Source organism: Piliocolobus tephrosceles, chromosome 4 (assembly GCF_002776525.5).
Source record: "Piliocolobus tephrosceles isolate RC106 chromosome 4, ASM277652v3, whole genome shotgun sequence".
In the NCBI taxonomy this organism is placed as follows: domain Eukaryota; kingdom Metazoa; phylum Chordata; class Mammalia; order Primates; family Cercopithecidae; genus Piliocolobus; species Piliocolobus tephrosceles.
Window position 1 is genome coordinate 173,368,336 of NC_045437.1, and position 25,891 is coordinate 173,394,226.

At 43.6% G+C, this 25,891-nt stretch overlaps 1 protein-coding gene and 1 pseudogene across 2 annotated transcripts in view; both read left to right on the forward strand.

The window, feature by feature from the left end:
• The window catches only part of SEMA6A (semaphorin 6A), a 131,069-nt gene extending 120,616 nt beyond the window's left edge, over nucleotides 1–10,453 (forward strand). For both annotated transcript variants that reach the window (XM_023197455.2, XM_023197450.2), the window contains one exon: nucleotides 8,767–10,453. In XM_023197455.2, the coding sequence (XP_023053223.2) occupies nucleotides 8,767–9,965 (1,199 nt within the window). In that variant the 3' untranslated portion in view covers nucleotides 9,966–10,453. The remainder of the gene's footprint in view (nucleotides 1–8,766) is intronic.
• Nucleotides 10,454–11,445: 992 nt separating this feature from the next.
• Nucleotides 11,446–12,257, forward strand: LOC111530293 (annotated as a pseudogene).
• The last annotated feature ends 13,634 nt before the right edge of the window (nucleotides 12,258–25,891 follow it).

A 25,891-nucleotide genomic window follows, 5' to 3' on the forward strand; every position in this document is an offset into this window, starting at 1 on the left:
GTCTCTAACTAGTTCCAGGTGATGTTAATGCTGAGTGGCACTGATTCAGGACATTTTCCACATTGCTGATGGGTTGTCTTATTTAAGTTCACTAGTCAAGCTTTTGTTGTAGTTTTAAATCCTTATTTTTCCATTCTCGGCTAACACAGTTGAACCCTACCAAAGTGTTGCCTTAAAATAGTCTAATCTTGGACCCTGTACAAGACAGGCAACTTGTCAAACATTCTAGAAACACTGTCCTTACATTATTAATTGAGCATTAACATATTTTCTGCACAATGCCAACTGCTTTGTGTTCGTTTATTCAACCTATTTCATCCTTCCAACAATGCTCATCTTATAGCCAACACTACTGGGGCCTGGAGACCGAGTGACACGCCCAAAGTCACACAGTTAGCTATTTGTAGAGCCAACATGCAAACTCAGGTCTTTATGAGCTCAAAGTTTATGTTCTTAACCAATAACACCCAGTCTCATCTTTAACTAGATCTCAAGAACTACATTTCTAGAAAATTCAAGTTGGAAGATGTAGCAGTATTGAACCAGACCTGTTTCTTCATATCTGTTTTATCTTTGTTTATAGAGAAAAATCAAAGCAAGTAATCAAATAATCCAAGCAAAGACTGGCCCAAATTTCACAATTTTTTAAGGAGGTCCACTTCTCCATTTTGTGGCTTTGATGCCCTCCCTATGAGAGAGTAAAGGAAGAAGATGGGACCGGGAAGTTGGAAAATAGAAATGCTTTGTCTGGTTTTAGAAATCACTTAGACATTGTGTTTCTAGTCTTATTTAAGAAAACTGATGAAAGGAAACTTCAAAAAGCAGGAAAATACTCCTTGCAGACTCCGCTAAAACTTTGCCAACATAAAAGAATCATTACCTTTACAGGGACAGTAACAGTTCTAACACATGAAACCACAAACCAACATTCCAGGGCATGGCTTTTAAAAATTATCTTATCATGACTCTCAGTCTAGACATCAGTGCGTACTCTGGCTGTAGCACTCCCGTTGGCAATGCCATTTCTAAAGCAGTAGAGCAGTGGAGGAACAGTGAACTGAGCGTTCCCAGCACACAGGGAAAAATGAAGCTGTTTCTTCTCTAAAAACATGAAATCGAATGAATTCCAGGCTCATTCAATTCCTGTGATGACATCCCAACAAAAAATGCATCACTTTTAAAGGCGATGGCAGTGGAAGTGGGTTCGTCTACAGTCAACCACACCAAGCATTATTTCAATATGTGAGTTTTAAAATAGCTTCTGAATTGAGGATATTAAATAGCGAGGCCAGGAAGCTACCTCTACTTTGGCATGGTCAGTCATTAACTTTATATATCTTGAAGACCATGGCGCCTCCTGGTACCTAATCTGTAGCCTGCCAGGAAACACACACACACACACACACACACTCTTAAGGGAACAGGAAAGTCTGAGTTATAAACTCCAAGCCCATTTCCATGGCTGCTGGCATGTCACTTTACTCCTAAGCCATCTGGTTCACATTTTGGCGTAAGACGAGAAGAAGGCTGCTTCCTGCCCGGATAACCACAGAGAGTTCCCATTTCACTTTCAGTGTGGTCATCTCGATTGGCTGGGGTGTGGCTTTGAGAATCAATTGTCTCCAGTTAGGGTTTTTCCCCTGTTTGTTTTCTTCTCTTCTTCATAGGGATTACAGCGGGCCCTGTGTGGTTAGCGGGGTGATGCTTGGCTCGTGATTAGTTCATCCATTCATACTGTCTTGCAGGACCGTGAGCCTGGCATTTTGTTGCAATAAGATTTGCAAACAAGAAAAATTGGGCTGTTAGATTCCATTCACTCAAGTTGTTATGAGGATTTCAAGGAAATTGTAGGCTTGTCTTACTATAAAGCAGAATCAAGAATCTATTTTTAGGGGATCCTACTCCGGGGCTTTTCTTGGTGTTTTGCCATCTTTCTTAGCTCTCAGACCCAACACAAACCCTCTCTGGCTCAGTGATGGAGGAAATGTCCATCCTCCTTTTTGCCTTTGCATATTTCTCTAAAGGACACAGGGAGGCTTTGTTGTCTTTGTGGTCACCGGGTCCGCTTTACACAGATGCCTATTAATCACTTCACTATGGAGACAGACACATCCATCATATCACAGCAGCTCAGAAACAGGCCGTCCAGTGAGAGGGGAAAGTGCACCCTTAACCATTTCGAGTTAGGTTGCTGGCTGCCTGGGTCTTACACACTTAGGGTGGTAATTGGGGTGGGAGTGAGTAGAGCTCCTCCTTTGTATTTAGCTTCATAGGTGTGATTGGTTTTATGTATTTTTGCTTGTCTGTTTTGCTTCACATTTTGATAGGACAGATAACATCTCCCAGCTGTTTGTGTAAGGTACAGGGGATAAGTAGATTGAAAGCTTTAATTTTGAAAACAGTAATAATAAATGCAGGTAGACTAGCTGTGCTTTTGATGCAATGATACTGACTCTTTGAAGCCAAGAGTTTTTCGATAATGGATTCAATGTGGAACAGAGCAAGCTGAAAGTTAGCTTTCTCAGGCAAGAGAAACTGCAGATAAATTAACCAAGAACTTTCTTTCTATGAGTGGCAGATCTTCTAAACCTCTCTTTTAATCATTCAAGGCTGTCCACAGCCTTCCAAATGATGTTTCTAGCTCTTGCCCTTATATTTTCTCTACAAGTGCTCATTCATGTATGCATTCCTTTACTATTTATTTAAAAGATATTTACTGAGCACCTTTCTGCCTGAAGATTCAGTGATGAGTTTTAGCAGTCCAGGTGAGAAAAACAACTATCATACTAGTGATGATTTTAGGATAAAGGAAATGCAGAGCTCTGAGGACACTTGTAGAAGGAAGAACTTACCTGGCCTAAGGAGCCCGAGAAGGCTTCCCCATTTAAGCTGAGCCCTAAAGATAGGGTCTGATGAGTGGGAAAGTGAGGAGGGATATTCCAGGCAGAGGGAACAGCCTGTATGAGAGCCATGAACCAAGCTAGAGTATGGAAGGGTGGCTCATGCCAATAGCCTAAGAGACTAGAAGGGAGTTAGACTATTTGCTATTACCACGGCCTTCCCTTTCCTTCCCTCCAAGCCTCAGTTCTTGTTGCTCTCTCCACTCCAGCTAAAATCCTATGCATCTTTAAGGCTTAGCTCAAATGCCATCTCCAATGTAAAGCTTTTGGCCACTGTTGAAGCAGAAGTGATAGATCTCATGACATAGCCACACTCTGGATGGAGTTGTGAGCAAGCACTTGCCTTCTTCCCTGCTGGTTTATGCCTCATTCATCGTTGTCCTTCCCCGACACCTAGTGCAGTGCTTGGTAAACGTTTGCTGAAGGCAGCCACAAAGATGCTCGGAGCCAAAACCTTGTTATACTAGGAGAGTGATACTAAAGACACAACCCAACCCTAAGTTAGGGGAAAACATCATTTCTAAAGCAAAGTGTCTCAGAGCCTGGTGCTAGGTTCCCTTTGCACAGAATAGTATCCGTGAGCAGGGCTACTAGAAAACATTTTTTCAAATAAGGAATGTAGTGTTTGATATTTCAAAATTTATTAACATGGTCATCATAGGAAAAGTCAGAATTGTACTGGGCTTCCTCTTGGTTTACAGTTTATAATTGTTCTTATTTTGAATCACATGTTGCAGGGCCTGGGGGCAGGGTCCTTCATAATCTTTTCATTGCTTTGGACTCTAAAGAACTTCAAATTGCCTCTCTGAGGCCTCCCTCCAGCATCTGAAAACTCTCACCTCAGGAAAAGAAAAAAAAACAAAAAACAAAAAACAGTGGAGATTCTATTCTTTCTCAGTTCTGCCAATTTAAGACATGATTTCAGAGAAATTTCTAAGCCAGGGTGTGCCTTACTTCCTGCGATAGGAAGGTGGAAAGAATAACCATTTAGTACCTTATGACTGGTGAGAAATAGCTGGTGGTTAATGAATCAATGCAAAGGATTTTTCAAATACTGTTTTCATTACTAATGCCCCATTTTCAATTGGTGAGAGCAGAAGAGGATGCAGGGGTTGGAAGAGGAAAGAATTTCAAGACCCTAGGGTAGAGAAGCCAACTCTGATTGTTCTCTCTGCAGTGGGAGGAAACCTGAGGAGGGGAGTCTACCACCCTCCAAGGGCCCTTCACTTGCCCAGGGCTTCCATGCAACATCTGAAGCAGAGGATACTCAGCTCTAGCCTGTTGCCCTTTGCCCTTTGCCCTTTGCAGGGATGCATTTTTTTTTCCTCTAATTATTCAGTTCCACTGGAGCACTCAGTTGTTGCAAATAACCCATTTATCGTCATTGACTCTTGGATTTTTCCCAGAACTAATTTCATTTTTGAAATAGTTTCTCTTCTTATTGTTTTCAGCAAATTACTGAGCACCTTTATAGATTTATTTTTATTTGTCTGATAGATGTTACTATTAAAGTTCTTTTATATGATTGGATAGAATTTATTTCCATGACTTCAAAAGCAAGGGGGTAGTCACTCTAAAGATGACCCACTAAGTTTAAAAGTTCATTTAAAAATAGCTCTACAATGTATTGAAAGGCCATTTATTCAGCAATCATGTATTGAGTTACCCAACTAAGAACTCTGTGGATGGCAAGGGTTATAAATGCAGAAAAAATGTGGTACTTGCCCAGGATTGGTACTCCACTGAGAATCCAACTATAATTGCCAACATTTTCCACTTTTGTTGTTTTAATTATTTCAAAATTCAGTAACTATAGGCATCCTGAAACAGTATGTGTTCCCTTACATTGCTTCGAAATCTCGTATCACCTTTTTGCCTGCATTTAGAAGGCAGGAAGTTTAGACCTGGAAGCACAGGTCTACTCCTCTCCAGTGGGAGACCAATAGCAAATGGAATCCAATGGAGCAGCTGCAACTATCACTTGGAAGCCCTCTGCGAGCCACTAACCCTCCACTCCTCCTTTGTGGCTGCTTTTGAGCTTTAGATTTATCCAGCAAACTACAGCATTTAAGCTCTTTCCTATGTTTTATTTCCTTTGATTCTTGTAACAAGCCAGTAAGGCAGTAAGATTAGGTGTGTTCACCTCATGCTACAGATTAAAAAACTGAGGCCCAGAGATGTTAAACCACTTGCCAAAAGGTCGCTCAGCCAGTAAGTGGGAGCCTGCAATTCCAAGCCCACTGAGATCTTCTCTAGCTGCTTATATCACCACCACTGACAAGTCTGCTGTTTCCAAGCCTTCACAATGGCTATGCCACAAAGTTGACTTGATCATTTCTGTGAAGGCTTCTTTGGCCTTTTTCATGATACAAGCAGAAAGCTTTAAGTTTGAAAGTCATTTCCAAAAATAACGTTTACCTTATCTTCTTCAACTGCACTTTCAACTTACTCTCTGATCTGTTTCTATCTTTGGACGTTTCTGAATTTACACAAGCAGATGAGGAAAGCCCTGTGCCTCCCCATGGATAGATGAAGAGATGTAAAAATGTTTTTAAGGCCACTCTTTATATAACAAAATGAGACAGGGGAAAAAAATCTGTCTGAGATACCATTTTCCTGAAAGGTCAGATCCTACTTAACTTGTTAACAACCAAAAACCTGAACTCAAATATCATCCACTAAAAAAGAGTTCTTCCCAGTGAAAGAATAAGTAGCTTTCATGAGTCCAAAATAGCCAAGGACCTTCAGACATGAAAGAAGAATGATATTTGGGAGCTACAAGTAAGGCTAAGAAGCAATGGATACATGTGAAAAATTTGCAATTCTCCCAGTGAAACCAATGAATTGCTCTAGCTTTACTCTTTCCACGTTCCTTTTAAACTGAGAGGGCAATTTAAATAATAGAATGCCAAAGTCAATTATAAATAGCTTCCTATTGTAATACACATTTATTGGGAATATCCAGTCCCCCTAAATTTGGTTGCCTGGAAGGGTTTCATGAAATACTCATTGCCATGAAAAACATACGTAATACACCCCTACCCCATCACTGGGGTCTAGCCTGTGTTAAACTCCCACTGACATCACCAAGTCAATGAGGGAAATTAAAACCCATTTTATCCACAGGTGTACATTTGTGTGCAATTATATGTAGGGGGTTAAAAATGATGCTCAGTAGAACCCCATACATAATCAAAATTGAAGAAAAATCAGTTGCTATTTTAGCATAATAAGGAAATGCAAATTTAAGAAAGAAAGAAAATTTTCATTAGCACACTAACTTGGTGAATAGGTATGAAAATATATTTGAATGCAGGACACCCCGCTGTTTGGGGAGCTTCACACATAAAAGGTGTGAGTTACAGCCAAATTTTCCGGCTGTTTTTTGCCTCTCAGTTTCTACCCCTTAAAAGCTGATGGAGATAAATCTGGAAATATTTGAAAAGCATCACATTTGGAAATTATTTGATATCTTACCGTCTTGCACACTCTTTCCTTATGGTGAATTGCCTCGACTGCCTTTTATTACTGAGGGTATTTGTTGAATCACAGAATCTTTATTTCTTAAGAGATATTTGCTGCTTCTACTTAAGTCACAATCCTTTGTCACAGGACAATCATTTCTACAGCAACCAACTGTGATGTCACAACTGAAGGGAGGAGGACCCTTAGGAAGGAAAGAAAAAGAGAATGTACTTTTCAGGCTAAGGTTTCTGGGTTTTTTTTTGAGACAGAGTCTTGCTCTGTCACCCACGCTGGAGTGCAGTGGCCGGATCTCAGCTCACTGCAAGCTCCGCCTCCTGGGTTTACGCCATTCTCCTGCCTCAGCCTCCCGAGTAGCTGGGACTACAGGCGCCCGCCACCTCGCCCGGCTAGTTTTTTGTATTTTTTAGTAGAGACGGGGTTTCACCGTGTTAGCCAGGATGGTCTCGATCTCCTGACCTCGTGATCCACCCGTCTCAGCCTCCCAAAGTGCTGGGATTACAGGCTTGAGCCACTGCACCCGGCCTGGTTTCTGGGTTTTAAAACCATCACTTCAGAAATCAAAATATTTTAGCAGAAAAACCCCCATGACAAAGCTTCAAGGTCTCAGCTGTGACAAAGACAACATTTCAGTAGAAGTTTAAGGGTTGCGTGTTGTGGGTTTGGGAAGGGGTAGAGATTTTTATTTCCTTTCATTCTAATTCTGTGCCACTGATACCTGCCAGTAAAATACATTAAACATATTCCAGAAAGAGTTGATTTAGTAGATGAAAAATGTGTCTCCCGAGACCAGAGAAGGTACATTTTCTGTCTTGCTATCATTTCCATAATAGGAACAATGTTTACATTTCCTCAGCCCATGCAGTGCCTCTAATGTATTCGTGTTCTTTCACTCTCCAGAGGCAGGAATTGAGGTATTTGAGATTTTATTTTTGAGCGACTCCATCAAGCACTTAAGATCTGACAATTGTGATGTGTATTCTCACTTGGCATTAAAAAATAAAAGCTTCAGTGTTTGCATTTGATTAGAGTCGCTCAGCTGGGTGGCTGATTAAGCAGGAATAGCGAAAGCACCTTCCTTCAGAAACGCTGAATCCTGGTTAATGTAGTGTAAGATTATGGACGGGTGTAGTCACGTAATTTTTATTAAATTGAAGAGATTAGCTTTGCTGAAAAATCTCACTGTGACAGCAAACTCTAGGTGCAATAATGGGACCTAACACTTAAACCCACTATAGGGCCCCAAACGGTCTGATTTCTAAATCTTCTTTCAGTTCCAATGAGAGAGCTCCATTCAAATACTCAGCATATTCACCTGAAATTGAGTTTGCACGGTTTTTTTTTTTTTTTTTTTTGAGAGGTGATGCAAAATCAGCACAAACATTTGTAGTCTGTGAACTTTAGCTTTATTCTCTCAGTGTAAATAAAAATGATACACACTGTCTTTCCTCTAGTTGCTTGAAAGGCAAACATACTTTTCCCCAGACAGAGGCTCGGGTGGCCACAAGGGGGTCATCAGAAAACATCCCAACTCGAAGCCTAGTGTTGTGTGATTTGTTCGTTTAACATGCATACAATTGTTGCGTCTTCCTCCAGACTCAGGATAACTTGGTTATCCCAATTCTAGGAGGGGAAGATTAAAAAGCCATAAAGAGGGAAAGAAAGATAAATAACTTTTGAAAGCCAAAATCTCCCATATTCCACGGAGTGAAGCAGAGTAGAAAGTGCAGGTACTGGAGAGAGAGAACAGCACTTTTCCTTCCTTCTCTCCTTCTTTCTGTCCTTCCTTCCTTCCTTCCTTCCTTCCTTCCTTCCTTCCTTCCTTTTTTTTTTGAAACGGAGTCTCGCTCTGTCGCCCAGGCTGGAGTGCAGTGGTCTGATCTCTGCTCACTGCAACCTCTGCCTCCCAGGTTCAAGCAATTCTCTACCCTCAGCCTCCAGAGTACCTGGGATTACAAGCCCCTGCCACCACGCCTGGCTACTTTTTTTATTTTTTTATTTTTATTTTTATTTTTTGTATTTTTAGTAGAGACGGGGGTTTCACCATCTTGGCCAGGCTGGTCTTGATCTCCTGACCTCGTGATCCACCTGCCTTGGCCTCCCAAAGTGCTGGGATTACAGGCATGAGCCAGGGCAGCCCGCCTGAACAGCACTTTTTTAGACAACAAAGAAGGCTACAAATGGAGTCCGTTTACATACTGCACGCGAGGGGGTTGGGGAGGGTTAATTAGTTAATGTTTGGCGAGCTGAGCTTGGAAGACAAGTTGTGCAGAGGCGCTCTTGTCACTTATTACTGTTATTAATTAACCAGGTGAATGCTAAACAAAAACAAGCCTCGGGGTGTGCTTTCACTTCTTGACGCCATATGCGATGTCTATTGCAGGAGTGATTCGGGAAAGTTACCTCAAAGGCCACGACCAGCTGGTTCCCGTCACCCTCTTGGCCATTGCAGTCATCCTGGCTTTCGTCATGGGAGCCGTGTTCTCGGGCATCACGGTCTACTGCGTCTGTGATCACCGGCGCAAAGACGTGGCCGTGGTGCAGCGCAAGGAGAAGGAGCTCACCCACTCGCGCCGGGGCTCCATGAGCAGCGTCACCAAGCTCAGCGGCCTCTTTGGGGACACTCAATCCAAAGACCCGAAGCCGGAGGCCATCCTCACGCCACTCATGCACAACGGCAAGCTCGCCACTCCGGGCACCACGGCCAAGATGCTCATTAAAGCGGACCAGCACCACCTGGACCTGACCGCCCTCCCCACCCCCGAGTCCACGCCGACGCTGCAGCAGAAGCGCAAGCCCAGCCGCGGCAGCCGCGAGTGGGAGAGGAACCAGAACCTCATCAACGCCTGCACGAAGGACTTGCCCCCCATGGGCTCCCCTGTGATTCCCACGGACCTGCCCCTGCGTGCCTCCCCCAGCCACATCCCCAGCGTGGTGGTCCTTCCCGTCACGCAGCAGGGCTACCAGCACGAGTATGTGGACCAACCCACAATGAGCGAGGTGGCCCAGATGGCGCTGGAGGACCAGGCAGCCACCTTGGAGTACAAGACCATCAAGGACCATCTCAGCAGCAAGAGTCCCAACCATGGGATGAACCTCGTGGAGAACCTGGACGGCCTGCCCCCCAAAGTTCCACAGCGGGAGGCCTCCCTGGGCCCCCCGGGAGCCTCCCTGTCTCAGACCGGTCTGAGCAAGCGGCTGGAAATGCACCACTCCTCTTCCTACGGGGTTGACTATAAGAGGAGCTACCCCACGAACTCGCTCACGAGAAGCCACCAGGCCACCACTCTCAAAAGAAACAATACGAACTCCTCCAATTCCTCTCACCTCTCCAGAAACCAGAGCTTTGGCAGGGGAGACAACCCGCCGCCCGCCCCGCAGAGGGTGGACTCCATCCAGGCGCACAGCTCGCAGCCATCTGGCCAGGCCGTGACTGTCTCCAAGCAGCCCAGCCTCAACGCCTGCAACTCACTGACGAGGTCGGGGCTGAAGCGCACGCCCTCGCTAAAGCCGGACGTACCCCCCAAACCTTCCTTTGCTCCCCTTTCCACATCCATGAAGCCCAATGATGCGTGTACATAATCCCGGGGGAGGGGGTCAGGTGTCGAACCAGCAGGCAAGGCGAGGTGCCCGCCCAGCTCAGCAAGGTTCTCAACTGCCTCGAGTACCCACCAGACCAAGATGGCCCGCGGCAGAGCCGAGGACGAGCCGAGGACGCTGGGTCCTCCTCTCTGGGACACAGGGGTACGCACGAAAATTGGGCCGCGTGGTTTGGTGAAGGTTTGCAACGGCGGGGACTCACCTCCATTCTCTTCCTTCACTCTTCCCCCACACCCTACAATAGGTCGGTCCCACAAAAGACTTCAGTTATCATCACAAACATGAGCCAAAAGCACATACTTACCCCATCCCCCCCCCCCACACACACATGCACACAACACACACATACGCACAGAGGTGAACAGAAACTGAAACATTTTGTCCGTAACTTACGGGACGTGGCCACACTGGGTTTGCGTTCCAACCTGCAAAACACAAATACATTTTTTAAAATCATGAAAATTTAAAAAGACAAAAAAAAGAATTCATTGATAATTCTAACTCAGACTTTAACAATGGCAGAAGTTTACTATGCGCAAATACTGTGAAATGCCCGCCAGTGTTACAGCTTTCTGTTACAGCAGATAAATGCCATGTTGGGCAACTATGTCGTAGATTTCTGCTCCTCCTCTCTTTTAATGAAATAACGTGACCGTTAACGCAAGTAACTCTTTATTTATTGTTCACCCTGTTTTTCCTTAAGGAAAGGACTCTTCCAGATATCATCCTATGAACAGCTCTTCCGAAACCCACTGAAAGTTAAACTATTTAACGTGAAAACCATTAACTGGAATAATTGAGTTTCTTTATTTTTACAATAAATTCACTGAGTAAATAAGTTGGAGCTGGAATTCTGAGCTTTGTGTTTGGACTGTCTGGTCTGTAGCTAAAGGCAAAAGTTAGGAGAGGAATATTTATTTAAATCTATCAGTTCATTTGCTGGTCATGTCTCTGGCCTATAAACGTGCAAAAAAATTAATTCATGTCAAAGTCCTTCCAGATCCTAATTTCTAAAGCAATCAAGAGAGAAGCTTTTAGAATGGCACATCATATCCTATTGGTGCCAACATGGTTTTGTCCATGGTTCCGACTTTCTGTGAAGGCACCAGCTTGCAATATGCCATCTCATTTCACGTTGCATGTGAGACAGCAAACAAAATCCACAAACGGTGTGAACTAATTAATATGCTGGCTGCTACCTTGCATAAATTAATGATTTGATCACACGGGTTCTTCGTGGGGTTACATCTGTGAATAGCCTGTTTTCCACATGTAAATTTGTGCCTTACACCTTGAGTTGTGTACACGTGTAAACTGTCGTTATGATCAACTTTTCCCCCTTTTGAAATAAGTGCAGATATTTATTTAACCCTCCCTTCCCCGCACCCACCCCCCCCCACGCCCTCAGCCCTCTGAAAGACTGGAGTCAAGCAGATGGAAGAATGCAGTGCTGATAGTTGTCATGCCGCAGCCTGAGAACCCTGGGCAGCACCACACCCTCCAATTCACACTGCCTTCTAGTTGTGCCAACTCGAACCACCTTTGGCTGTGCTGCCAAATGGACCCCAGTGTTGTGGGTGGCAAATCCCCTTTCATCCTCGAGAGCTCCCTGCTTCCCTTAGATTATTCAATATGGTGATTAGCAAATAAGGATTTGCTAGCAGAAAAGGGACTAACGTCCCATTCCTCTTCTCTGCTGTGTCCGCTGGCTAGAGAGCAGGCTGTGTGTGGTTGGGCAGACACCTGGGAGGAGTCCCCAAGCCGTGTGCACAGCACACACATGCAGTGCACACAAAGAAATGACATGGAAATAGATGCAGGCAGGCTGGTCCCTGCTGTGATTAATGAGTAACTCCAAGTACAAGGCTGACCACAATGGATGCTGCAAAATCGTTGACTGGGGCAAAGGATTTTTTATTTTATTTTTTATTTTGTTATTATTGTTTTTAGGGGATGGGAGGTGATGTGTGTTTTTCTCCCCTTGGTTTTCATTTGCTCAACACAAAAGGGACTTTTTGTTTACTCTATCATGAACAAAGGAACTGTCCACATACTGTAAACCATGAGCAGTGTTGTTGTTTTAAACAGTCATACAGTATATTTGGTGGTCTCTTTGTCTGTTTTTATTTCCAGTTGGATCTTCTGGGTTTAGTTTTGTCTTTAAAAAGAATTCAAAAAAAGACTGACAATGACAGTTTTGAGTGAAAAAGTGGAGTCTCCATAATCAGTGTGGTTGCCTTCAGACCTAAGTACTTAGCTGAGGGTGAGAGCCCTTTGTCCCGAAAGTCCATTGCAGTTTTGCTGTTGTTTAGGGGTAGGTGGTGGTGGTGGTGGTTTTCACTTTTTTTTTTTTTTTTTTTTTTTTTGGCTTTTGTAATGGAATCCCCTGAAACCCTGAAGTATTTTCTAGAAATTGAAATATTGTTTTCTTCCTTGAATTTTCTCTAGAAATGCAGAAATTAGGAAGGTGATGGGTCTGTATCCCCCCTGCCCCCTTCTTTTCCATGCTTGACTCCTGAGAGTACTGGCTGTGCAGCACCCATCACTGACGTGAGCGGCTGTCTTGTCCGGTATTTGTGGGCCTCACTGCCTCAACTGTTAAGGAGACCTGTGTCAAAACTTATATCCACATTCCTACGCCCCCACAACCCATCACTTCTGGTGTTAACCCTAAAATACCCACATGTATTGAGCTGGTCTTCTGCATTTAAGTATTTCTTCCCCTTTGTTTTCCCCACTGTGTGTTGGGGGAGGGTCCATAAACCCGAGTGTGCCTTTGCTTTCCACCCTTGCTAGACACTGGTAGATGCAACAAATTCAGATTTGTATTTGTTGTAAAGTTGTAAAAATATTGTGATGTCACCAATTTTCCTTCCATCTCCACATCCCCTAACATCTGATTCACGACTTAATGTATGTTGTAAAAAAGGAAAAAAAAAAGAAAGAAAGAAAGGGAAAAAAGGAAAAAAGCAAGGAAAAGGCTCTTTATTACTTAAAAGTAATAAAACCTGACTGTTCTACATTATTTTTTGTGTCCTGAATGCTTTTATTTATCTCTTAATTTTTCCTTTTTAAGCTGCTCTCCCCACCCTTTGTGGGTATGATTCTACCCTTCCCTCCATTTCTATCTGGCTTCCAAAGCGTACATAACTATAGAGTTTGATGTATTTGTTTGTAGTGTCCACACCCAGCCACCCCCACACAAATTATTGACGGTTTCTCTGCTCAAACCCGGCCTGGAGCAGGATTTTCGCAGAAGCCACCGGTAATTAAAAGGCAGAGCACGCATTGGCTCCTTCTATTCATTTTATGCATTTTCTTTTTATGGGCTTGTTCATCATCAAACATTTATGGTAGGCTTGATAGTTTAAGAGATCAAGGCTAGGATTTGAGTATGTAGGGTCCACTAAAAATAGATCTTTGCACAGATGTGACTTCAGTCTTTTTACATATTAATAAGGTGGAGGGGGCTGGATTTTACTCCTTGTTAGCATTTATCTTTTGTAACCCAGTAGACACAGTGGGAGGTATATTGGGACACAGCGCTTGATTCTTCTTTTGCAAAAGAGCATTATGAAATGCCTAGATCAGGTTTTCCTCTGGGGTGTTTTGAAAACAATTATTTTAATAAGTCTTCAGCTACAGTATTTTACTTTTGACCCTCTGACTTTTTTTTTTGATGTTTTAAGTCAGTTGAGTGTGGGAAGCTGCAGGTTGAGGCCTCAGTTCAGACCTATAGTGACCCAGTAACCTTTCCGTTGCCACCTCCAATTGTGTTTCTTGAATGACATCCACAGCGCCTGGCTCTGTTAGGCACAAAGTTAACTAGAATGTAGTTCCTACCTCCTCATTTGCAAAGAGACTGACATGGCCTTTGTAGTTGCCATTTGGAGGTAAGAACACAGTTCTGATGAAGCTCCCTAGACGTTAGGGTCACAGTATTTGTGCTGGTTCTTAAAGAACGAGTTCTCTGAACAACTAGCCCAGGTAGAGGGGACATCCTTTGCAAAGGCACCAAGTGTGCTCTTTGGGAAGCAAAAGTTTCAGCAGGCCTTGTGCGGGGTCTGTGAGAGAGCTTGGCAGGCCAAGTCCAGGAAAGGGGGGTTGGAGACAGGCCAGGAGGGACCTGGTTCCCATATGCTAGGATTTTAGCTGAAGCGGGAGTGCTCCCCTGCTTTGGAGTAAATAAAACAACAGACACTTGTGCTTGGGAAAGCTACTTGGCCATTATGTGGGAAGTGGATTGGCCCAGAGAGGGACGGCAGGTCAGCTGGGCAGTTTGCCAGATGGCATGTCAAGTGTGTAAGAGCAACACAAGTGAAAACCCCACATCCAAGGTCAGATTCTTTAGGACAGACTCAGCTCTGTGATCGTCCCTTTTTGCCAGAAAGAACTTCCATGGTATGTAATTGGCTGGTTAGCTCTGCCCAGTTATACCCAAATGTCTTATCTAGAACCGACAGAACGACCAACATCTAGCATGACCCTTTCATTTTAAAAATGGGGGAAGCTTTGCAAGGTTGAGGTGGGTGGATCACGAGGTCAGGAGATTGAGATCATCCTGGCCAACATGGTGAAACCCCGCATCTACTAAAATGCAAAAAATTAGCCAGGCGTGGTAGTGTGTGCCTGTCGTCCCGGTTACTCAGGGGAGAATAGGGGAACTGCTTGAACCCTGCAGGCGGAAGTTGCAGTGAGCTGAGATCGTGCCACTGTACTGTAGCCTGGTGACACAGCAAGACTCCACCTCAAAAAAAAAAAAAAGAACAACAACAACAAAAATCCTGGGGGAAGCTGAGGTCTGCTGAGTGAAAGGATTTGCTCATGCTCCAAAACTAGTGGTAGAGCAGCTATTCTGAAAATAAATTCATGGTCTCTTTCCCCCATTCATTCAGATCAGTAGAGTAATACTAGCTAGAAAGACTTGATCCTGCTCACCTATCTAGATAGCATCCCCATCTTTCTCAGTCATCCATTCTCATAGGAAGCCCTTCATACACACCCACCCTTCACTAGCTGGGCTTCCTAGATGCCCTCATCTGGGCCAAGGCAAGGGGTTGGAAAGAAGCTTGGATTATACAGGCTTGAAGCATACAGTCCCCGCAGTGCAACCTGATACTTGGTCTCCTGGCTTTTGCTGCAGTCAGCTTTGTTCTGGGCTGCTGAAGAGGTGAAAGAGGCTGAACAGGTGTAGCCAGTATTTTATCTGGGGCCCCAGGGATGTCCCTGCTCAGACACAAAAACTGCCTCAGACAACCCTGATTTTTTATTGTGTTTGCTTGCTTGCTTGATTTTTACAAGGTTAAAGGTTTCTGCAGTGCTTTTAGACTGTTTTTCCAACGCAGTGGCTGTCCTGATGCAGCTACCAGGCTAGGTGTTTCATGGGATCAGAGATGACATCTTGGACCTGAATGTTTTCCTCAAGGGCCATGTCAGATAAACACAAAAAACTAGTCTCATTGTTCAGCCTTGTAATTTGGCAGAAGCCAAATCAGATGCTCCTGGACCCCAGCGCCTAGGTTTTACTGCCTGAAGAAAAGCTCTTTCAACAAAAAGTCATTCAGCAAGTGAAAGTGTCAGAAAAGCACCTCTAATTTCAGACACTGGTACATTTTGCTTGAGGGGAAGTGGTGAGGGGAATTTAAAAGAACGCTTTAGTAACAAAATAACATGATTAAGAGCATAATCCTTTTCCTGGCTCAGCCCTGTGACAGCTGGGTGCTTGGACTCAGTAACCCTTAGAAACCCACATCTCTCCCTTGTCTTAAAACCAGGTGATGACGTGTCTCTTCTACAGAAGTGGGAAGGAAGGGCTCACATTTATTGATTGGGACTGCCAGACAGATGGGGATCTTCAATATTCCATTTAGAGTATTGTGTATCCCTCACTCTAACCCCCCCGGGGAAGACTGGAGTTAGGGGGCGGTTGACCTCTACAGAGAGTTTCGGCTGAACTGATGTGCATTAAATGTGGCTGGCAGGGAAATGTGCAGATGTCCCTCTAGCAAATGGAAATGAAATTTGAGCAAATCAAGAGAGGCAGCTGAATAGTGGGGGGTTTCTCATTCCCCTCTGCAAACACATCTATGCACACATGTGCATACACAAATGTCACAGGGCGTTTTCCTCTTGGTGTCTAGTATCAAAAATGTCACAGAGGTTGGAACCCATGTATACTGACCAAGTGGTCCTTTTGGGAGGGCGTTCTACCCTTTCCCTGGTAAAACATGGGTTCCACTTAAGCACTTTCTGGTCAAAGGTGAGTGTCATAAACTACGGTTTAAGAAATGGGACCCAGGACGTTTGCAGAGGAGACGAGACACAGGTCCCTGTTAGCCCACTGGCACTGGCTGAGGCAGCTAACAACTTTTTCATCCTTCCTAATCACCTTCAGATAAAAGACTCTCTTGAGAATCATTAACGTCATTCCCAAAGCAAGTCATCCCTCCTGCTAACCGGCTGCAATAATGATCCAAATAAGGGGAAGCTAATGAAGGGGGAAAGTTGGTAACCATGAAATCAGAAGCCCTTTTCATTGATGGATTTCAAGAGGAACAACAACAACAACAACAACAACAACAAAAACAGATGAGGGTGACATTGTATAAAATATCAAATGCCAGGACACTAACATGAAAGAAACTCATGCAGATTCCTAGGGGTTTCCTAGGATGAGAAAGATGATGAAAAACCATTTCATGAGCCAACCACTCTCTTTTTTCCTGTGCATCACAACTGCCCTTACCACACACATTATGGGGTGCTGAGAAAGTGGGCTGCTCTTAGCAAACTTCATATTAGTTCCCTGGCATGAATACTGAACATTTTGCACGTCTAGTCCCATGTCAAAGCGGGAACTGTGAATTTCAGTAATATGGCTAAGGTTTATTTAATAAGAAATGAAAAGTGGAAGCGTACCCCCCACCCCCTAGAGGGGGGCAGGGCTTCCAATTGTCAACAACAATGACATTTTGCATTTGTAGCACTTTACAGCTTGCAGATATCATCTTGTCCATCATGTTGCTTAACCCTAATAACAGCCTGGTGGGGTGGGCAGCATATATACGATTGTTCCCACTTCAAAGAAACAGGAGTTGAGAGAGAAGGGATCTATTGAGCGCTGGTCAACACAATAATGTAGTCATATTTCAAAAACCTGTGTGTCCACATCATCCCCCTCAGCTCTCTTGGGGACACCTGAGGTTACACAATTGCTCCGCTTCACTGAAGGGGAAGAGTCTCCTACAGCATTTCCCAGGGGAGACCGTTACAACAATAAAGTCCCCAAAATAAAGGCTAGGCACACACATTCTATTTTAAGGGCATTGTGCTCTAATATTTTTCCATCGTTAAAGAACACATCTCTTCCTCCCTGTGTCTGCACAGCCCTGATGCCAGCCGTGTTATTAGGAACTGTCAACAAAGCAGGAAAAGAGGGAGCTGGAGCCCAAGTCAGGACCTCCCTTCTGGGGGCGCACCCGTTAGGGGCTGTGACACCAACTGTCTCTGTGAAAGAAAAAGGATGAAAGCCTCAGCTTTTGTAGCTGCTTCATCCTGCTCAGGCCACAGAGATCACAAAAAAAATTTAAGAAGCTTGTAAGAACCCAGGATGAATCAGAAGCAGAGAAGAAGAAATGCTCTGTACCTAGAAGGGTGAAGAACTTGTCCAGCCTCAGAACATGGAGGTAAAGTTAGTTTGAAAGTAAGAGACATGTAAGAAATATCCACTGTTGTCATTTCACTTCAGCTCCACGGTCACTGTAGCACAATGGGTACCAAAGCAACCATCTGACTTTACCCCTGATATCGATGATTGAAGGATTTGGTTGAGTGCCTAGAAAAATCTTCCACTAGGAGACAGAAGAGAGAGCTCAGCTCTACTTAGGGACCCGTCTTCCTCCTCCATGTTGCTACCCCTCATTCCACGTTGCTACTGCCACAGACAAGCCTTCCTTGAGTCAGTGAGCTGTAAGTGCACGTGGTGCAAGAGAGGCAGCACCACCTTCTCTGGCGTGGGTGCCCAGCCTTCCTCCTGCCCTCAGGGGAGCAGTGCCTGGCTGATCATCACACAGACCTATGCTACGGCACTCTGAATAAGCCAGCATCTTCCACTCACCCCTCGGACAAATGACCTCCGACAGATTCCACTCAGAGGGAGGAGAAAATGGGCATTCTTCTTAGAACCCCCGCTGTTCTCTTTGTGTTTGCTTGTTGCTGTTTGTTTGTGAGACAATTGAAGCCCTGTTCACAGTAAACAAAGCCTTTTCTCAGAACACAAATATGCTTCTTAGTGAATAGGGAGAGGCTTGGTTGCAATCAACTATGGCAGCTCTGGTATAAAATATATACGTAATTCCAACTGCCTTGCAATGATTCCTTAATTATGTACTCAATAAAGGTAACTACTCTGGAAACAATTAACTTTCCCTGATCAGAAGGGTCAGAGTCCATAGCCAGTCAACTTTGGAAAGGAAATTATATATTCCAAAGTGGTGTGTGTGTGTGTGTGTGTGTGTGTGTGTGTGTGTGTTGTGTGAAACAAAGTTGTCTCTTGAAGACTGACGTAGGTGTTGACTGATTTGGATTCTTATTTGTGTTTAATTTTATTTAAGAACCAAAGATTTATTCCCCTCATTTCCAGGGTGAAAAGAAGGCCTGTGATCACATTTCATGCTTGGGGAGAAAAGATAATGTGTTAGACTTATATGTATGAATAGAAACATGTAAATAGTCATATTTCCTTCTAACTTTGTAATTTAAACAGCGTAAGTCAGTAGGGAAGGGTTGTAATTGAAGCCAAAGTAAGTGAGGTGAAAATTACTAGGTGTCGGAGCATCTGCATCTCATTTTAATTAGGTGACTGTAATAGCAAGATCAAAAACTTTTCCTTGTCACTCAAGCTGTTGGGCTTTCTAATCGAGAAACCAAAGGGATTGTTTTGTCTTCAGGAAAGGGTGACCTAAAACAATCCTCTCTAATTACCTAGGCAGAGCAGCAGACGGATTTGGGCTCAGGGATGAGTGCGGCTCAGGGAAGGTGTGTTGTGAGGCCAAGGTACTCTAAGACCAGCCCCACAAAGGCCAGCCCCTAAAGCCCTTAGGGACAGTGATTCTTAATTTGGCAGCTTGGAGTTTTTTCCCTTCCCACAAGGCAAAGTAGCTTAGAAGAAAACACATCACATCATGAGTCTTGCGGGCCTGGGTTCTAGTCTGAGCTGGCCTCACCATTTGTGGGTCATCATTTGGGACAGTCTTTCAAATTCTTGGCACCTCATTTTCCTCACCTGTACAATGGACTTAATGATAGCTGCCCTGCCTACCTCACAGGAGTGTGTAAAAGTCAAATGAGGTGAATGTTCCACCTTTTCTCCAATGGGATATACTCATCTTCTCCAATGTGTGTACAAAATGAGATCCCAGTCCTCTAAATTTTCAAATTAAATGCTTTGAGTTCCCATCCTGCTGATAATGAAAATGTCCTTTTTCTCTTCCGTAAATACTCCTTATCTGTCAACAAAAGCAGCCAGAGGGACCAGTTAAACAAAAGCCCTGCCTAGTCTGATAAAGAGTTCTGGCTCCTTTTCACGGATGAAGCCATCTCAGCCACGTGATGCCCATATCAAGGCCTGGGGGCTCCACACACTGTGACGCTGTCTTCCTTGTCCATTCCCAGATGAAGAGTCCTGGGAGAACTGTTTATGCTCTGGATGCGGGGCAGGCGAGCCAAAAGTGGAGCTTAGCCCACAAGGGTTCTTGGCTTTGCCCAGGAAAGAATTCAAGGGCAAGCCAGAGGTAGAAGCAAACAACTTGATTGAAGAGGCAGTGTTACAGCGCCATGACTACTCCTGCAGTGCAGGGCCACCCCTTAGGCAGAGGGTAGTGGCTCAGGAGTTTCCAGTCATATTTATACCCACTTGTAATTGCATGCAGATTAAGGGGTGATTTATGCAGAAATTTCTAGGGCGGGGGTAGTAACTTTGGGGTCATTGGTTTATTGCCACGGAAAGGGGCGGTCACTCTAGGTGTTGCCATGGCAATGACAAATCGACATGGCTCGCCGGTGGGTGTGTCTGATTGAAAGCTGCTTCTGCTCAGGCTCTCTTTTAGCTAGTCATCAATCTGGTCCCATGCCAAGCCCCTGCCTCTGGAGTGGAGTTCCCCCTCCTACCTCATTCTCACTGACTTCTGCCTCCCTTTACCACCTGGTGCTCTTCCTGACTGCTCAGCCCGCTCTTGCCTCCAGCCAGGACATTGAGGCCTAGAGAATGAGGCCCACAGTGCACTGCAGGAAGGACAATTGTAAACACTCCCTGTGTTCGGTCCATGAGGCTTACACTCATGGCCATCAGTACATGATACTTGGTGGCCTTGGCTTGCCAAAGTAGACAAAGCATGTCTACTTTGGTGCCATGCTCTTTGAACTGATACACTCACAGCCATTTTCCCTAAGCATATCTGCGGTGCTGCCCTGTCCAGGCCCAAAGTGTTTGCATTCTGAGCTACAGATGGCCTAGATAGAAGCAGCAGTTAGTCAGTCCTAAGTTTATCCCTGTCTCTTGTCCCAAGAGTTTGTGACATTCTTTACAAGGAAAAAGCTCTACCTCATTTCAACTATAAAGCATTATACCAAATATGTGATGGTCATTATTATACTTCTAATGGTGCTGAAAGATCTAGTTCAACACCCACCTTTTAAAGAAAAATAAACCAAGACATAAGAGGTTGCTCAATTGCACACTGCTCATTTGTGGCAGATCTAGGAGTACAAGGCATGTGTCCCAATTTCTAATTCATTGCAAGAGACCACACTCTATTAAAGTACAGACTTCTAAATTGTAATCCCAGAATGTGGAGGCTGAAAAAAAAAGATAGAAATTGATTTCATTCTCATGTAGCAGCCCAGAAGCCCATGGTCCAGGACTGTGGGGCAGCTCTTCAGTCTTCAGTGAGTAGCTTCCATTTCAGGTTCAAGCAGCTCTTCTAATTGTGCCAATTTCTTAGTCAATAGGAAAGCCAAAGAGAGAGTGGGTGCAAGAGCATGCTGAGTCATTTTGAAAGGGTAACCCCAATGGTTGTGTGGAGTACTTAGCTCACACCCCATGGTCAGGAATATAATCCCAGGGCCACACTGAGCAGCAAGGGAGGCTGGAAAATGCAGACTTCAGGGCCTTGTGCTCTTCTGAAATTCAGAGGTGTGCATCATTTTTGTAAACAAGGGAGATTAAAGACTAAAATGTAAGGTCTGAAACTGTAAAACTCCTAGAAGAAAACATAGTGAAGATGTTCCTTGACATTGGTTTGTCAATGATGTTTCTGATAAGAAAGTAATAGCATGGGTCAGGTGTGGTGGTTCATGCTTATAAGCCCAGCACTTTGGGATCCACCCAAGGCGGGTGGATCATATGAGGCCAGGAGTTCAAGAACAGCCTGGGCAACATGGTGAAACCCCATCTCTACTGAAAATATAATAACTTAGCCGGACATAGTGGCACACAGTTGCAATTCTAGCTACTCGGGAGGCTGAGGCAGAAGAATCACTTTAACCTGAGAGGCAGAGATTGCAGTGAGCTGAGATCACACCTCTGCACTCCAGCCTGGGTGACAAAGTGAAACCCTGTCAAAAAAAAAAAAAAAAAAGAAAAGAAAAGAAAAGAAAAGTGAAAAAAGAGAAGAAAAGAAAGTAACAGCCCAGGCAACAAAAGCAAAAATAGACAAGTGTGACTACATAAAACTAACAACTAAAAACTTTCTGCACAGCAAAGGAAACACTCATCAGAATGAAAAGGCAGTCTAAGGAGTGGGAGAAAATATCTGCAAACCATATACTGAAAAGGGATTAATATCCAAAATATACAGGGAATTCACAAAACTCACAAGCAAAAAAGCCTGATTAAAAATTGGGCAAAGGACACAAGTAGACATTTTTCAAAGAAGACATACAAATGGTCCACAGTTAAATTAAACGCTGCTAAACATCACTAATCATCAGAGAAATGCAAGTCAAAACCACAACGATATATCACCTCCTACCTGTTAAGATGGCTATTATGAGAAAGGTAAGATAAAACAAGTGTTGGTGAGGGTGTGAAAACGGGCCCCCTTGTATTCTGTTGGCAGAACTGTAAATTAGTACAGCCATTATGGAAAACTGTATGAAAGTTCCTCAAAAAAATTAAAAGTGGAACTACCATATGATCTAGCAATCTCACTTCTGGGCATATATTCAAAGGAAATGAAATCAATATGATGAAGCACTACCTGCAACCCCGCGTTCATTGCGGGAACATTCACACTAGCCAAGATTTGGATACAAACTAAGTGTCCATGAATGGATTAATGAATAAACAAATTCTGGTACATATATACAACTGAATGCTATTCAGCCATAAAAAAGAAGAATATCCTGTCGCTTGCGACAACATGGGCGAACCTGCAGGACATTATGCTAAGTGAAATAAATCAGACACAGAAAGTCATAAACTGCATGATCTCACTTAGCTGCAGACTCTACAATAGCTGAACTCATAGAAGCAGAGAGGAGAATGGTGGTTGCCAGGAGCTGACAGGGTAGGGGAAGTAGGGAGATGTTGGTCAAAGGCTACAAATGTTCAGTTATAAGATGCATACGTTTTGGGGGTTTGAGGTACATTTGACTAATGTAATTATTACACTATATATGTATATTAAATCATCACATTGCACACCTTGAAAATATTTAATCTTTGTCAATTAAAATTTTTAAAATAATTGTTTCAATTTTTTAAAAAGGGAAATGTATGTATACATATACACACATGTGCATATAAATATGCATATATATACACATGTGCATATATATGTATGTGTATATATGTCTATATGTGCATGTGGATATATATATGTGCTATATATGTATATAGTAATTAACCACTACACATGCTACACCAATACCTGGTTTAGGCATCCTGCCTCCACCAAGCCGTCCCTGGGCTTCCTGGCAGTGTTGAGCGCTTCTCTCCTCTCCCAAAGGACTCTGTGCATTAAGGTTTCTAATACACAATGCATTGGAAAGCTTTGCTTCCCCATTAGACTATAAGCATATCAAGGGCAGGAACTGCATCTTTTTTACCTTTATAAGCCCACAGTCTACATTGAGCCCGGTAAATTGAGAGGCACAATAAATCATTTGCTAAATGGAGTTATCATGACTAGACATAACATAGTAAAGGTTGAGTCTCCATGCACCACATAAACAAAATTACTACTAGTGAATATCATAGTTGTCCTAATAGTTGTAGCATAAATTACACACTCACCAGGTGTCAGGCACCGGGCTACGTGTTCTCTGGACATTAGGTCATTTAATCCTCACAAGAATACTCTTAGGAAAGTAACTTTTGTTACTTCCTTTGGCAGATAAGGCAACTGAAGGCCAGAGAAATTAAAGAACTTTGCTATACTCACCGAGTTAGTAATTGGTGGACCCATGGTATATATTTGGGTGACCCCACAGCCAGTGCTTTTAATCATCTTGTCTTATTAGGTGAAGTGGGACAGGGTATCCTTTTAACGTGACAAAGAGGCCTATCAGAAACCAAGAGACAGCCAACACTGCAGGAGCCTGTGTGATTCATAACACAAGAGAGTCAGACTAATCCCTTAGCAACATTCTTCCAACAATACACAATAACAACGTGCAGCCAATCACACAGATAGTCCATATGTGCACAACCACGTCAATACTGCAGAGATGCTCTTTCTGTTTTCCAAAGAGCTTTAACATGTAAGATAGAGTTAGTAGCTGACATTTGAAGTATTTAAAACAAAACATTAAACTTTGAATACCCTAAAATCCCTTGACCCTTACTCGAACCCCACCCCAGCACACAGTCAAGTACCTCAGTCATTTGCAAAACCACAATAACAACTGAACACACAAAGATAGTAGAATATAAATCAGAGGTAGCCCAAGAAAGCAGAGTGGGCATCAAGGGATTCTGACCTGGATGATGGCACTAGGGAACACAAGCACATCAGCTCTGGAGACTAAGCACATGCATAGAGATCTTGGCTGAGCACAAGCCTGAGAGAGAGAGAGGCAGTGCGAGAGCGGGAGAGGTGTTTAGTTCTCTCTTCATTAATGCTCTGCTGTGTAAGTGCTGATAAGAATCTTCTAAAACTATTTTAGGAGTTTTTTTTTAATGCAACTTGAAAAAAAGGGTTTGTTGGGGGCAGAAGACTCATGATTTGGAGGAGAAAAAGACAACAAGATTTGATTTCACAGATGCTTCGGAAATAATGGCACAATCTTATCCGTTTTCAGCAAATATAATCTGAAGCATTCAACCTCCGATAAAGGTGTATCGCCTTCATTCGTGCAGCAAACTGCAGATTAAGCTTTTTTTTAATGCTGTTCAAATTGCCTGTGAAGCAACCTTTTATGAGATATGATGGTTCAAACAATTTTGCAAAGAGCAGAAGACAAAGAATACATTTTTACCCTGAGCTGGTTTCCTAGGAAACACTGAAAAAATGTAATACGATATCTCTTAGAGGTAGTTCAAGGACCAGGGCTCCTCTTTACTTATTTAATTTTTTTGAACAGTGTTTAATATCTGCTTCTTCCTCTCCATGCAGTGGAAACCTAGAAAGTTGAACAAACTCTCTTGTATCCGGCAGCCTGAGTGTCCTCTTGCTAATTGTGTGCCCATCCTAAACAAAGGAAAATTTGAGCCAAGTTGCACATTCATTAGTCTTTGGTACAATTTGAAATAAGAAATTAAAGAAATAGAATTTGAACATTTTGCTCTACCATAAAAAAAAAAAATCCCCAAATACTAACAAAAAAAAAAAAATTAAGAGGAAAAAAGCCAGCCCACTCTTTTTCAAACCATGTCTAAATTAATCTGTTTCAAGGTCTTCAAATACCGTTTATTTTAGCTTTATTTATACTTTGGCTCTTCACCCATCTCTGATGTGCCAGCATATGCAGGCTGACAGAATTGTGCCCGAATTAGCAAACTAACACATTTCCCAAGTTCAGATGCAAGACCACCAGGGGCTGGAGGTTGCAGAGAAGCCCAGGATGAAGTGTTCAGAGAACCTGCAGGTCAGGAACATGTTAAGGAGCACAAGGTTGTCTGCAGTGCACCTCTGTGGGCCTTGATTTCCACCATTCATTACTCGTGTGAAGAGAAAATCAAAATAGGAAAAGTGAAGAAACATCTGGGCTGTGTGGGAAGGAGTTAAATTTGATTTTAAAATAAATAAGGCGTCAAAGCTTCAGTTTCACTTATTCAAAAATTTAAGATGAAAAGCAAAATGTTGGTTTAAAGAAGTTTGGAATCTTTTTGCGGGTGGGTGAGGGTGGGAAGGGGCTGTGGCCTCAAACAAAACTCCTCACTCTGCAGGTGCCTCTGTCCTGCCTCACCTGAGGATAAGGCAGTGAGTTAAGAGGACAGTGTGGACGGGGGGCTCCCTGCTAGTTCGCCCCACATCTTTCTTCACAACCACTGAGTCTGGGTAAGACATGACATTCTGGGAGGAAACCTCTTCAAGCTGAAAACAATACCATTGTTTCTCATTTGGAATCTTTGAGGAAGAGAATTAGTGTGGGAGTCTTAAGGGTCATCGAAACACATGGAATCACTGCCTTTTTAGATGGGACACTGTGTGAGGAGTAGCCTAGGGAACTGGGAAATGCCAAACCAGCAAAGGCAGATTGGCACATGCCATGGTCCTCCTTAAGGTGGACCCAGGCTTATGGCGATCCTCCTTAAGGGTCCTCCTTAAGGCAGGTCTTCCTTAAGGCCGACCCTCCTTTTTTTTTTTTTTTTTTTCTGTCGCCCAGGCTGGAGTGCAGTGGCCGGATCTCAGCTCACTGCAAGCTCCGCCTCCCGGGTTTATGCCATTCTCCTGCCTCAGCCTCCC